General features: G+C 47.1%; 1 protein-coding gene across 2 annotated transcripts in view; it reads right to left on the bottom strand.

The window, feature by feature from the left end:
• CAND2 (cullin associated and neddylation dissociated 2 (putative)) overlaps positions 1-2,096 on the bottom strand; it is a 28,397-nt gene extending 26,301 nt beyond the window's left edge. The window contains exon 1 of one of the 2 annotated variants that reach the window (XM_047781314.1): positions 1,954-2,096. In XM_047781314.1, the coding sequence (XP_047637270.1) occupies positions 1,954-2,021 (68 nt within the window). In that variant the 5' untranslated portion in view covers positions 2,022-2,096. The remainder of the gene's footprint in view (positions 1-1,953) is intronic. The other variant, XM_047781322.1, reaches the window with a different exon arrangement.
• Positions 2,097-13,442: the final 11,346 nt, after the last annotated feature.

Here is a 13,442-nt window from a genome sequence, read left to right as displayed (position 1 = left end):
AGCTAAACATTCAGCCACATGGGTGCCTGGACAGCTGGTCAGCAGGACCCAGCTCCCATGGTATTTAGACTTTAAAAATAGACACCATCCTCATATGCTTGGGGTGGTTTTAAGTGTTCTCAGGGCCGCTGGCAGAGCAGCCTGAAAAGGCTTCTCAGGCTCTAGTTGGAGGCCAGTTCCCCCTCCTGGAGCTTGGACTTGAGGCCCTAGACAGTGGTGCAGATCTCATTGTCGGCCACTGGCCGGCTGTGTGACCTTGGGCAAGTCACATCACCTCTCCAGGCCTTTGGAGAATAGGAAGAACAGTCACTACTACCCAGGAGGACTGAATGAGATTACAGTGGACTGCAGGGAATCTGGACATGGAAAACATTCACTGAGCACCTACTGTGTACCCAGAACAGGCTCTGGGACCCAAAAAGAGAGCACATGGTCCAGTGGTCCAGGTGCTTAGTCTCCCTGGCTTAAGAAGTGATACAGCAGAAATACAGGGCGGGGAGGTGCTTTACCCTGCCTGGGTATCAGGAGGCATCTCAAAGAGGTGACAACTGAGTAGGACCCAGTCAGGTGAAGTGGGGAAATGAAGAGGCAGACAAAGAACATCCAGATAAAGGCCCAGAGTGGGGAGAGGGCTGGCAGATTTGATTTCTGATGTGTGCAGAATTACAACAATGACCAACTATTAAGTGCTTACCTGGGGCCAGCCTCTAATCTAAGCATCCCACATGTATTAACTCATTTACATCTTTACACCAGCCATCGGGGTGGGTTCTGTTATCATACTCATTTTATAGAAACAGAAGCTAAGGCTCAAAGGGATTAAGCAGCTTGTCCAGAGTCACACAGCCAGTAAGTGGTTGCAGGCAGAATCTGAACTCAGGACTGTGACTCAGAGGCTCTACTAAAGTGGGGGCTCTTGAGGGGTGTTGAGGAATGAGTTGCAGAAAGCAGGGGTCCAACCAGGAAAGTAGGACCTGGATCTCCTCACCTGTCAGGGGGCTGGAATCAGATGGCCTTGCTAAGATCTCAGTCTCTGTGTTAGACTGACCTTCACTTGTTTTCTGAGTACACCTGGGCCCTTTAGCCCCTGAGCCTCACTCTCCCTGTCTGTAAAATAGGGATAAAGCGGCAGAATATTCAATGGATGGGCGTGTCATCTATGTTATGTCTGAGGATTTCTTTTAGCTTAGAGCGTCCAGAACTGGCTGTGTGACCATGGGTAAAGCCTTTCCCCTCTCTGGGCCTTAGTTTCCAGAGGAGGAGGAGGCTGGACCAGAAAGGGAGTGGCCTACAAAACCTGGAAGCCCCACCCCAACCAGCACCTACCTGGGTCTGCAAAGCCACCCAGCCCAACCCCCTCCCTCAGGCGGTTCAGAGCAAACCAAAGAGGGGAGAGAATGGGAAGTGCAGGGAGGAGGCCTGGGATGATTTTGAGGAAAAGAGAGCAGAGCTGAGGGTACGATGACAAAGTCAGCCCTGGGGGCTGAGGTTCCAGGAAGGTAGGGGGTTTCAATGCGGAGAAGCGGCAGCAGTCGCTGGGATCCTCGAGGACAGGCCGAGGGCTCCAGTGCGGGTTGCGGTGGAGGGCCTGGACCCATCCACTGCGGGGAGAGATGCGGGCTGGGCACAACTGAAGAGCGGAGAGGCTGAGGAAGGGTGCAGAGGGGCGAGCTGCGGCTCTGATGCGGGACGGGAGGCAGGGGCTGAAGTTTGCACGGTGGGAGACGCAGCTGGAGTGGAGTCACGGAGCGGGCAGGGCGGCCATGTGCGGGCCAGGGGCCGGGGGCACCGAGGCGGGGAGGGGGCGCCTGGAAGAAGCGGGGAGAGGAGAGCCTGACGCGGAGAGAAGAGGCAGGGGCTGCAGAGTCCCGGGGCCGGGCCGGCGCTCGGGGAAGGGAAGGCGGGGGGTTTCGGAGCAGGGCGGAGAGGCGGGGGCCGAGCAGCAGGACGCACCTGAAGTCCTTGTCGCTGGATGTCATCTTCTCCAGGAGGCTGGAGATGTGGAAGGCGGCGGTGCTCATGGTGGCTGCGCCGCGGGGCCGCCGGCGGGAGAGAATATGGCGGCGCGAGGCCCCCTCCCCCGCCGCGCGCGGGCTGCGCTCTGCGGCCAGAAATAGCAGCCCCCGCCCCGCCCAGCTGCGCCGCGCTCGCCTTGGCCTTGGCCGCCGCTGCGGGAGGCGGAAGGGGCCCGCGAGGGGCTCCGCGGTCTCTCCGGGCGCCAGCCGCTGTCCGGGCCCCGGCGGACGGCCCATCACCGGCTTGCACACTCCCACAGACGGGGAGCTCACCACCTCTCAACGGACACCTCTGCCCTATTCCTGTGCGTCCCTTCGGCTCTGCTCAGGAGACAGGCACGGTACCAGAGAGTCTCGGGTTCGAACCCCAGATGCGTTTGTGAAGCCTTGGCCAACTACTTGACTTCTCTAATCCTCAGCTTTCTCATTGGTAGCCATTCAGAAAAAGGGAGCTGCTCGTGTAAGTCTAGCCAACCAAAGCACTTCCACCCCCACCTGCTCCCCATCCTGGCCTACCCCAGAGCCAGACAGAATATGGAGTGTAGTCTGCCGCGCCAGGCCTCCTGCCTGCCACTCTCAACCCTCAGGCCATCGCGGTCTGTTTCTTCCCTTGAGGAAGAAATGCCCAGAGAGGCAAAGGGACTTGCTGCAAGTCACACAGCCCATGAGTTCAGGATGGAATCAGGACTGACCCCAGACTGGGCAACAATCCTTATATGACCCTGCCCACGGTTTCTCTGAAGGTATGTACAAGCTCAGGGTGGAAGGATCTGTGGGACGACAAAGAGAGTGGCAGAACTTTCCTAAATAGCCAGGAGGCTGCTCATCCTTGGGAGAGGGAGTAGCACACACAAGACAATCCAGGGTTCAAATCCCTGCAGGGTTGCTTCCTGACTGTGTGGTCTTGGGAGAATGATCCAACCTCTCCCAGCTATGTTCTTCTCACCCATTATATGGGGATAAAAGAAATCTTTATAGCATGCTTCTTGGGTATCTGTTGCTGTGGGTTCCTGGGTTAAAGCAGCACTGCCCAACAGAACTTTCTGTAATGTGGGAAATATTCTGCATCTGCACTGCCCATGATGGTGGCCATGGCTTACAGGTGGATATTGAGCACTTGAAATGTGACTAGTGTGACCAAGGAACCAAATTCTTTTTTTTTTTTATTTTTTATTTTATTTTTTTTTATTTTCCCACTGTACAGCAAGGGGGTCAGGTTATCCTTACATGTATACATTACAATTACATTTTTCCCCCAGCCTTTCTTCTGTTGCAACATGAGTATCTAGACAAAGTTCTCAATGCTATTCAGCAGGATCTCCTTGTAAATCTATTAAGTTGTGTCTGATAAGCCCAAGCTCCCGATCCCTCCCACTCCCTCCCCCTCCCATCAGGCAGCCACAAGTCTCTTCTCCAAGTCCATGATTTTCTTTTCTGAGGAGATGTTCATTTGTGCTGGATATTAGATTCCAGTTATAAGTGATATCATATGGTATTTGTCTTTGTCTTTCTGGCTCATTTCACTCATATGAGATTCTCTAGTTCCATCCATGTTGCTGCAAATGGCATTATGTCATTCTTTTTTATGGCTGAGTAGTATTCCATTGTGTATATATACCACATCTTCTGAATCCAATCATCTGTCGATGAACATTTGGGTTGTTTCCATGTCCTGGCTATTGTGAATAGTGCTGCAATGAACATGCGGGTGCACGTGTCTCTTTTAAGGAGAGTTTTGTCCGGATAGATGCCCAAGAGTGGGATTGCGGGGTCATATGGAAGGTCTATGTATAGATTTCTAAGGTATCTCCAAACTGTTCTCCATGGTGGCTGTACCAGTTTACATTCCCACCAACAGTGCAGGAGGGAACCAAATTCTTAATTCTGTTTACTTGTAATCAATTTTAAATAGGCACCTATGGCTATTGGCTACCATAGTGGACAATGCAGAAAGTAGGGACACAGCAGGGAACTAGAAATCCACAGCCCTTGCCCCTTTGGGCCCAATTATATAAGGAAAATAAGAGCTATACAGAAAACAAAAGCAGGTGAGGGCAAAAATAGAGAGTTCCTGGGTATGGAGGGGCAACTTTAGCCAAGGTGGTCAGGGAGGGACTTTTTTTTCCTCCCCTCTTTTTCTTTCTTTTCTCTCTTTTTTTTTTTTTTTTTTTAGGTCTTTTGTCTATTTAGGGCTTCACCCTAGGCATATGGAAGTTCCCAGGCTAGGGTCAAATGGGAGCTACAGCTGCCAGCCTACACCACAGACACAGCAACACCAGATCTGAGCCGAGTCTTCGACCTACACCACAGCTCATGGCAACGCCAGATCCTTAACCCACTGAGCGAAGCCAAGAATCAAACCCGCATCCTCATAGATACTAGTTGGGTTTGTTAACCACTGAACCACACAAGGGGAACTCCCCCCTCTTTTTCTTTTTTGACCACCACACAGCATATGGAGTTCCTGGGCCAGGGATCAGATCTGAGCTGCAGTTGTGTCCAACACTGCAGCTGTGGCAACGCCAGATCCTTAAGCCACTGTGCCGGACTAGGGATCGAATTTGTGTCCCAGCGCCCTAGGGATGCCACTGATCACATTGTGCTACAGCAGGAACTCCAGGGAGGGCCTTTTTTAAAGGAAGAGACATTTCGGGCTAAAATCTGAACAGATGAAAAGGAGGCAGCTGGGCAAAGATTTGTGAGAAGAGTTCCTCAGACAGAGGGACCAGAAGTGCAAAGGTCCTAAGGTGGGAACAAACTTGATGTACTTAAGAAAAGGCAATAGCTGGAGTGTGGTCAGAAGGGGTGAGGTCACAGAGGTGGGCGGAAGCCAGACCATTCAGAGCCTTTCAGGCCAAGGTGAGGAGTTAGGATTTTATGTCAAAACTCTAAGGAGCCTCTAGAGGACATTAAGCAAGGAGGTGACATGATTGGTGTTTCGGAAAGACCCTTCTGGCTGCTGAGCAGTCCTGTAGTCAAGAAGGATGGGGTTGCATTAGAGGAGTGGTGGTGAAGGTGGGAAGAAGTGGACAGATTCGGATATATTATAGAAATAGAATAAATAATGACACAGCTACTTTGGAAAACAGTGTGGCAGTTTCTTCTACTTAACATGTGACCCAGCAATTACATTCATAGGCATTTAGCCAAGAAAAATGAAAACATACATTGACACTAATACTTGCACATAAATGTTCATAGCAACTTAATTATAATCATCAAAAACAGGAAACAACTCAAATGTCCATCCACTGGTGAATGGAGCAATAAAAAGAAGTGAATTACCCTCAACAGAATGGGTAAATCTCAAGAACATTATGCTAAGTGAAAGTAGCCAGACACAAGAGTTTGCATGTTATTTTATTCCATTTGTATGAGATGTACAAAAAAGGCAAAACTCTAATGAGAGAAATCAGATCAGTGGTTGCCAGGGGAGACTGGGTACAAAGTGGTTTCAGGGAACTGTGTGGGGTGATGAAATGTTGTGTATCTATTGCGGTAGTGATTACATGACTGTATATATTGGTCAAAACTTATTGAGTTGGGCTCTTTAAAAAGGTGGACCTACTATACATAAATTACTCCTCAATAAAGGATAGGAGTCAATGAGATGGGAATATAGGGTGCTATAACTGACACACATAAAAAAATAATCGTTACTCACACCTGGAACAAGTATTGGAAGGATGTAGAGAAACTGGAAACTTGTGCCCTGTTGGTGGGAATGTAAAATGGCACGGCCACTGTGGAAAACAGTATGGAAATTCCACAAAAAATTAAAACTATAACTACCATGCAATCCAGGAAGTCCACTTGGGAGTATGTACCCAAGGGAATTGAAAGCGGGGTCTTAAAGAATTATTTGAATTATTTGTACAATGTTCACAGCAACATTATTCACATAGAAGCAACCCAAGTGCCCATGAATGAATAAGCAAAATGTGGTCTATATGTACAGTGGAATATTATTCGGCCTTAAAAAGGAAGGAAATTCTGACATCTGCTACAATATGGATGAAACCTGAGGACTTTATGCTCAGTGAAAGAAGCCAAATCCTGTACAATTCCACACATACAAGGTTCTTAGAATAGTCACAGTAATAGAGATAGAAAGAAAGCTGGTGGTTGCATGGGCTGATGGTGGGAGGGAGTGTTTAACGGATACAGAGTTTCAGTTTTACAAGATGAAGCCTTATGGAGCAGGATGATGGTGATGGTTTTATAACATTATGAATGGATTTAACTCCACTGAAGTGTACACTTAAAAATAATTAAGACAGAGAGTTCCCTGGGAGCTCAGTGGGTTAAGGATCTGGCATTGTCACTCCTGTGGTGCAGGTTCCAGCCCTGGCCTGGGAACTTCCACGTGTCATGGGCATGGCCAAAAAAAAAGTTAAGATTGTAAATTTTATATTTTACCATGATAAAAAAGCATTTTATATAATTCCATTCATCTCCTCTCATATCAGCATTATTCATTTCACATATCTCTATGCTATAATCAATGCATTGTAGTGTTATTTAAGTCGATGGTTATCTTTTAGATCAATTAAGAATAAGAAAAATAAAAGACTTATTTCACTTTTACTTATTCCTTCTTTTCTTTATGTAAATCTCAATTTGTGATTGCTATAATCTTCTTTCTCCCTGAAAGACTTCTTTAAATACTTCTTGCAGGGCACATCTGGCAGTGAATTTGCTCAGGTGTTTGTATGAGAAAATCTTTGTTAGGTTTGCTGAGGGAGGAACACGCAAGACAGTTGGTAAAGCAAAAAAGAGATTTATTAAGGCATCAGAGGGGCATGGGCTGAGCTCAAGATGGTGCCAGCTGTGACTGTGAGGGGGTGCTAAGCCTATAAAGGATCTGTGGCGAGAGTCTGTGGTTGGAGTTCATGGCAGAAACGTGTGGCAGGAACGACGAAGTCATGGCAGAAACATGTGGCAGGAACGACAAAGAAGGAGGAGGGGATGGCCAAGGGAGCAGTAGGTGGGGAGGGGTAGGTAGTCAAGTCCTGTGAAATAGGGCAGTTAATCCTTGTAGGTGGTTAATCTATGCTCCACATGCCAGGAAAGGGTGTAGATCTTGTGCTGGGCTGTACCCATGTCCGCAGCAGATCTCCAAGGTCAACAGTCCCATTCAGGGTGTGGGGATCTGTCTCCATCCTCCAGGGAACCTATCACTTTCTTTTTCCACTTTCTCTATAGGTAAAGTTTCTATAGGTGAAATTTTCTTTCTCCTGATATCTTTCAAGGTTGTCTTTGATTTTTGTAGTTTGATATGCATACGTGTAGCTTTTTGGCATTTATCCTAATTGGGATTTTGTGAGCTTCTTGGATCTGTGGTTTGGGGGGTTGTCCTTAATTTGGAAAATTCTCAGCCATCATTCCTTCAGATAGTTCTTATATTAACTATGTTTCCTTATTTTCTGGGTCCTTGTTGCTTGGCATCTGGGGCCCCTCTGACTGGGGAGAGACTTCCCTCCCAGGGTTAGCTAATTCCTAGAGATGGCAAACATCTCACCCAGGAGTGCATCTTTTATACACAAATCAATCATTCCAGAGCCCATACCCACCAGCTACCTCCTGTCTTGCACTCTCACTTCAAGACCACCTATTCCCCTGCCCTAGTCACCAAGGGGCCAAGTACCAGACAATTCAGGACAGCTCCTATGCCCCCTGAAATCATTTAAACTATGCGAATCCTAAGCCTGCTTAACTTGCCTCACCTGTTCCTTCCCTTGTAAACCAATCAAGGCTCCTGTCCACATTTTCCTTCTGCTCCCTCTGCCTCCTGACTGACCCTGGTGCTTCCCCACGTGCCCCTCGTGGCATGTGCCCCCTCCTCTTGGGAACTGTGAGTAATAAGCTTTTTTTTTTTTTTTTTTAATGGCAGTCATCTCTGACCTATTGGTCACATCATACCTGAATAATAATAAAACCTTTTTTTTTTTTTTGTCTTTTTAGGGCCACACTCAAGGCATATGGAGGTTCCCAGCATAGGGGTCGAAGCAGAGCTACAGCTGCTGGCCTATGCCACAGCCACAGCAACGCAGGACCCAAGCCACATCAGCAACCTACACCACAGCTCACGGCCATGCTGGATCCTTAACCCACTGAGGCCAGGGATTGAACCTGCATAGTTGGGTTCGTTGACCACCAAACCATGATGGGAACTCCAAAAACCTACATTTCAAGATAGTTCTTATGTTCTGTTCTTTCTGCTTCTGACCTTTTATTTATTTATTTATTTATTTTTGTCTTTTCTATGGCTGCACCTGAGGCATATGGAGGTTCCTATGCAAGGAGTCTAATCAGAGCTGTAGCTACCATCCTACTCCACAGCCACAGCAATGCCGGATCCTTAACCCACTGAGCAAGGCGAGGGATCGAACCCTCAACCTCATGGTTCCTAGTCGGGTTCATTAACCACTAAGCCATGATGGGAACTCCTGCTTCTGACCTTTTAATTACACATGTGTTACACATTAAAATTGTTCCTCGTTTCTTGATCTGTTTTTCTTTTCTCTTGGTGTTTAAATTTGGGTAGTTTCTATTGACGTATGTATCCACAAGCTCACTGAATCTTTTCTCAGTCATGTCTAGTCTACTAATAAGCCCATCCACGGCATTCTTCATTTCTATGATAGCATTTTTGTTTTCTGGCTTTTCCTTTTATTCATCCTGAGTTTCCGTCTCTCTGCTTTTATTACCCATCTGCTCTGGTATGTTGTCTGCTTTTTCCATTAGAGCCCTTAATATATCAATCAAAGTTATTTTAAATACCCTATCTGACAGTTCCAACATCTGTGTGGTATCTCAATCTTGATGCTTGCTTAGTCTCTTCAAACTGTTTTTTCCTTGTCCTTAACCAGGTGTTGTGATTTTTTTGTTGAAGCCCACTAATAGGAACTGAGGTCAGTTGGCCTCTCCTGTCATGAATTCTGTTCATCTGGCTGGGAGCTGGGCTGTGCTTACTGGTCTCCTGTAGCTGTAGGTACCAGAGGCTTCAAATTCTCCTAGTGTTTTTGTTTTTGTCTGTCCTGTTGATTTTGGTCTTCCCTAGACACCCCCCTCTCAGAGAGAATCTGCATCTTGTAGCTCTTTCATATTTTTATTTTTTATTTTCTTTTTTTGCTTTTTGGGCCACACCTTTGGCATATGGAAGTTCCCAGGCCAGGGTCAAATCGGGGCTGCAGCTGCCAGCCTACGCCACAGCCACAGCAATGCCAGATCCAAGCCACATCTTTGACCTACACTATAGCTCACTGCAAACGCCAGATCCTTAACCCACTAAGTGAGGCCAGGGATCAAACCTGCATCCTCATGGATCTTAGTCAAGTTCGTTACTGCTAAGCCATGACGGGAGCGCCTCTCTTTCATCTTTTTTTTTTTTTTTTTTTTTTTTTTAATTCTCTTGGTTGTGCCCACAGCGTGTGGAAGTGTCCAGGCCAGGGATCAAACCTGAGCTGCTGCAGTGAGAACACCAGACCCTTAACCCACTGCACCATAGGGGAAGTCCTCTTGTAGTCCTTCCAGCTGTCATTTCCTATTGTCATACTGGACCCCTGTTGTGGTGCAGTAAGGTGTGCAAGAGCAAAACACTGGATGTTTTTAGGATTAAAACTCAGTATTTCAGTGGTCCAAATCCCTGGGCTGTGACTCTCATATACGTTTCTTTTCTTTTTTTTTTTCTTTTTTCATTTTTTTGGCCACACCTCGACATATGACGCTCCCAGGCCAGGGATCAGGTCTGAGCCACACTTTCAACTTAAGCTGCAGCTGCGGCAATGCCGGATGCTTTAACCCACTGTGCCCAGAGCTCCCAAGATGCCACCGATCCTGTTACACTACAGCAGGAGTTCCTGCTCATGTATGTTTCTAAGCTTTTCCCCTACTTTAGGTGAGGCAGGAAGCCTGGGGGTACTGGAGTGGGAGAAATGCCCTTCCTCCAGGTGGGATGAAGGTTCGTAAAGACTTTTTTTCCAGAGAGTAGGCTTCTGCTATTGAGAACACTCTGGGTGTACTTTGCCCCGCTACTCTTGGCCTCCCCTTTTCAGAACTAGGAGGGGAACTCTTTTTCAGCTCTTCACTATGAGAACTAAGTGAGGTTCCTGGAGGTAAATCTCAAGAAAGGATGGAAGCTCCCTAAGGACTGTGGCCCCCAGGAGTTCTTACTCTTCTGCTACCTCCTCCCCCGCCCCCTTTAGCCTCCAGCAGTTTGTCAAAATTACAAGTGCTCCTACCAGCTTGGCTCCAACGGCTTTTGCTCTAGGGAAGCAGATCTCAGCTGTAACTTTCTTTCTTTCTTTCTCCTTTTTTTTTTTTTTTTTTTTTTTTTAGGGCCACACCTATGGTATATGGAGGTTCCCAGTCTAGGGGTCAAATAAGAGCTGTAGCAGCCTCCCTATGCCACAGCCACATCAATGCCAGATCCGAGCCATGTCTGTGACCTACACCACAGCTCACAACAACACAGGATCCTTAACCCACTGAGTGAGGCCAGAGATTGAACTCACATCCTCATGAATACTAGTGGGTTCATTACTACCGAGCCACGATGGGAATTCCTCAGCTGTAACTTTCTAGATTTTCCTGCCTCTTTAAATTTAGGGGTGGTGATTTGCCCTGTGACTTCAGTTCTTGGGTGGGTAAGAAAAGTTGTTGATTTTCAGTTTGTTCAGCCGTCACTTGTAAGAATGGGAATGACTGCCAGGGATCGAACCTGAAACCTCATGGTTCCTAGTCAGATTTGTTTCCACTGTGCCATGACGGGAACTCCATCTTTAACATTCTAACTGTAAACTTGATTGAATCCAAATTTGGCTTATAAGTAAATTACAATTACATTTAAATTTATAATTTACTGAAAATAATTTAAACATAAATTAAATTATAAATAATTTAAATTATAAGTTAATTATTACCTCTACTTTCCTCCTGAATAATATGAGGATGTTAGAATGCTTTAACTCCAAAGTCTCCAGTCTGATACGTATTAATTGTTCAGTATGAATTTGAATTCTAGCTTGTGTTTATATGTCTCAAGTTGTTTATTATTATTTCAGAGTGCTTATTTAGATTTATCTATCTTTACCAATTTCTTTGCTAAAGATTCCTTCTCTGATGCTTTCCTTCTATGTTCTGTTTCTTTCTTTTTTTTTTGTTTTGGGGTTTTTTTGCCTTTTTTTTGCCATTTCTCGGGCTGCCCCCGCAGCATATTGAGGTTCCCAGGCTAGGGGTCTAATCAGAGCTGTAGCTGCCGGTCTACACCAGAGCCACAGCAACGTGGGATCCAAGCCGCGTCTGCCACCTACACCACAGCTCACAGCAACGCCGGATCGTTAACCCACTGAGCAAGGGCAGGGATTGTACCCACAACCTCATGGTTCCTAGTCAGATTCGTTAACCGCTGCGCCACGACGGGAACTCCTGTTTCTTTTTTCTTAATCTAGGAAATGAGGAAAGTTTTTTGAGCAAGAATCGGGGCATAATAAACTTAGTCTTTGTCTGACAATATCTTTAAGCCTTTGCTCTTAAATATTTAGGTGGATTTAGAATTCTAAGTTGATATTTTCTTTCAGTACTTGGAAGATACAGTTCACTGTTTTCTAGTTTATCCTGTTGCATTTTAGACACCTGCTCTCATGATAACTAAACTTCCCAAGATCAGCTCATAGTCAAATACTGCTACTTTGACTTCTGTCATATACCCACATTCCAGCTAGTCAGACTGAGGCAAAGAAAAAAGGGGCAAATTTGGTCAGATGTGGTTTTTTGTTTTTGTTTTTTCTTTTTGCTGCACCTGTGGCGTATGAAAGTTCCCAGGCCAGGGTTTGACTCCAAGCCACAGCTGCAGCAAGGCTGGATCCTTAACCCACTGTACCAGGCCAGGGATTGAATTCCACAGCTCAGTAGCAACCTAAACCGCTACAGAGACAATGCCAGATCCTTAACCTGATGCACCACAGCAGGAACTCCTTATCAGTTGTGTGTTAAGCAAGGTTCTCAGAAGCTGATGCTTTGACTTATAAGCCGTTGGCCACCCATAGCTATTAGAGCACTAGTAAATGTGGTTTCTATTCTGGTGGCCATGTGCCTAGCTATCCGCCTAGGATGGTAGGGCAGGACTGGTTCACTCCTGGACCCAGTAGGTGCCATCTAGGTGTCCGAAGCTGGGATGTATTGTAAATCCTCCTCACCCCTGCTGCTCCATGGTCAGGGCTTGAGGTGCTGTCTAAGGAGAAGGCAGGCAGCAGGACCACCCCCTTCACCCCAGGCACAGACCCCCTCACCCAGGAGTCACTCCTCGTCGCTCCCTCTAGGCCTTGTTTCTTCTGCCTGGACCTCAGCAGGGGCTTCTCCCATTTCCTGGTACTGCAAGTCTTTGAGATCCCAGCCCACCTGGGAGGGCACCAAAGACACCCTTTAATCTCCTCCTGGAGAGCTAAAAAAGGGAACACGTGTTGAGTACTCACAGATGCTGTCCCGTGTGGGGCAGAAGATCGCTCTGTTGGACCTATGAAGAAGCTGAGACTCAGAGAGGTTAAGTGATCTGCCTGGGGTCATACAGGTAGGGTCAGAATTGGGGTCTCCCAGCTCCCAGGACTATAAGACTAAATCTCTTTTTTTTTTTGTCTTTTGTCTTTTTTGTTGTTGTTGTTGTTGTTGCTATTTCTTGGGCTGCTCCCGCAGCATATGGAGGTTCCCAGGCTAGGGGTTGAATCGGAGCTGTAGCCACCGGCCTATGCCAGAGCCACAGCAACGCGGGATCCGAGCCACGTCTGCAACCTACACCACAGCTCACGGCAACGCCGGATCATTAACCCACTGAGCAAGGGCAGGGACCGAACCCGCAACCTCATGGTTCCTAGTCGGATTCGTTAACCACTGCGCCACGACGGAAACTCCTAAATCTCTTTTTTTTCTGGTGTGGATCAAGATTTTGTGGCTTGAAGCAAACAAGATTAAACTCCTGTTCTATCACATCTCTGGGGAGGGAGCAAGGCAGGCAAGTGGCTGGAAGAGGGTGACTGTGGGAAGAGCCAAGGATCAGGCAATGAGTATTCCTGTCATCATTTACCAAAGAACCAGGCTATTTGCAAGGTGCAGTGGTATGTGGAGGCAAGCTGATGAGAGACGTGGTTAAGAACAGCTACTTTATGGGAGTTTCCGTCGTGGCTCAGCCAGGTAAAAACCCAACTAGTATCCATGACGCCTCAGGTTCAACCCCTGGCCTCACTCAGTGGGTTAAGGATCTGGCTCTGCCACAAGCTGCAGTGTTAGTTGGAGATGTGGCTCGGATCTGGTGTTGCCATGGCTGTGGTGTAGGCTAGCAGCTGCAGCTCCGATTCAACCCCTATCTCAGGAACTTCCATATGCCCCAGGTGTGGCCCTAAAAAAAGAACAACTACTTTGTGAGAAGACAGA

This window comes from Phacochoerus africanus, chromosome 1, assembly GCF_016906955.1.
Source record: "Phacochoerus africanus isolate WHEZ1 chromosome 1, ROS_Pafr_v1, whole genome shotgun sequence".
In the NCBI taxonomy this organism is placed as follows: Eukaryota; Metazoa; Chordata; class Mammalia; order Artiodactyla; family Suidae; genus Phacochoerus; species Phacochoerus africanus.
This window is presented reverse-complemented; position numbering and strand designations above follow the sequence as displayed.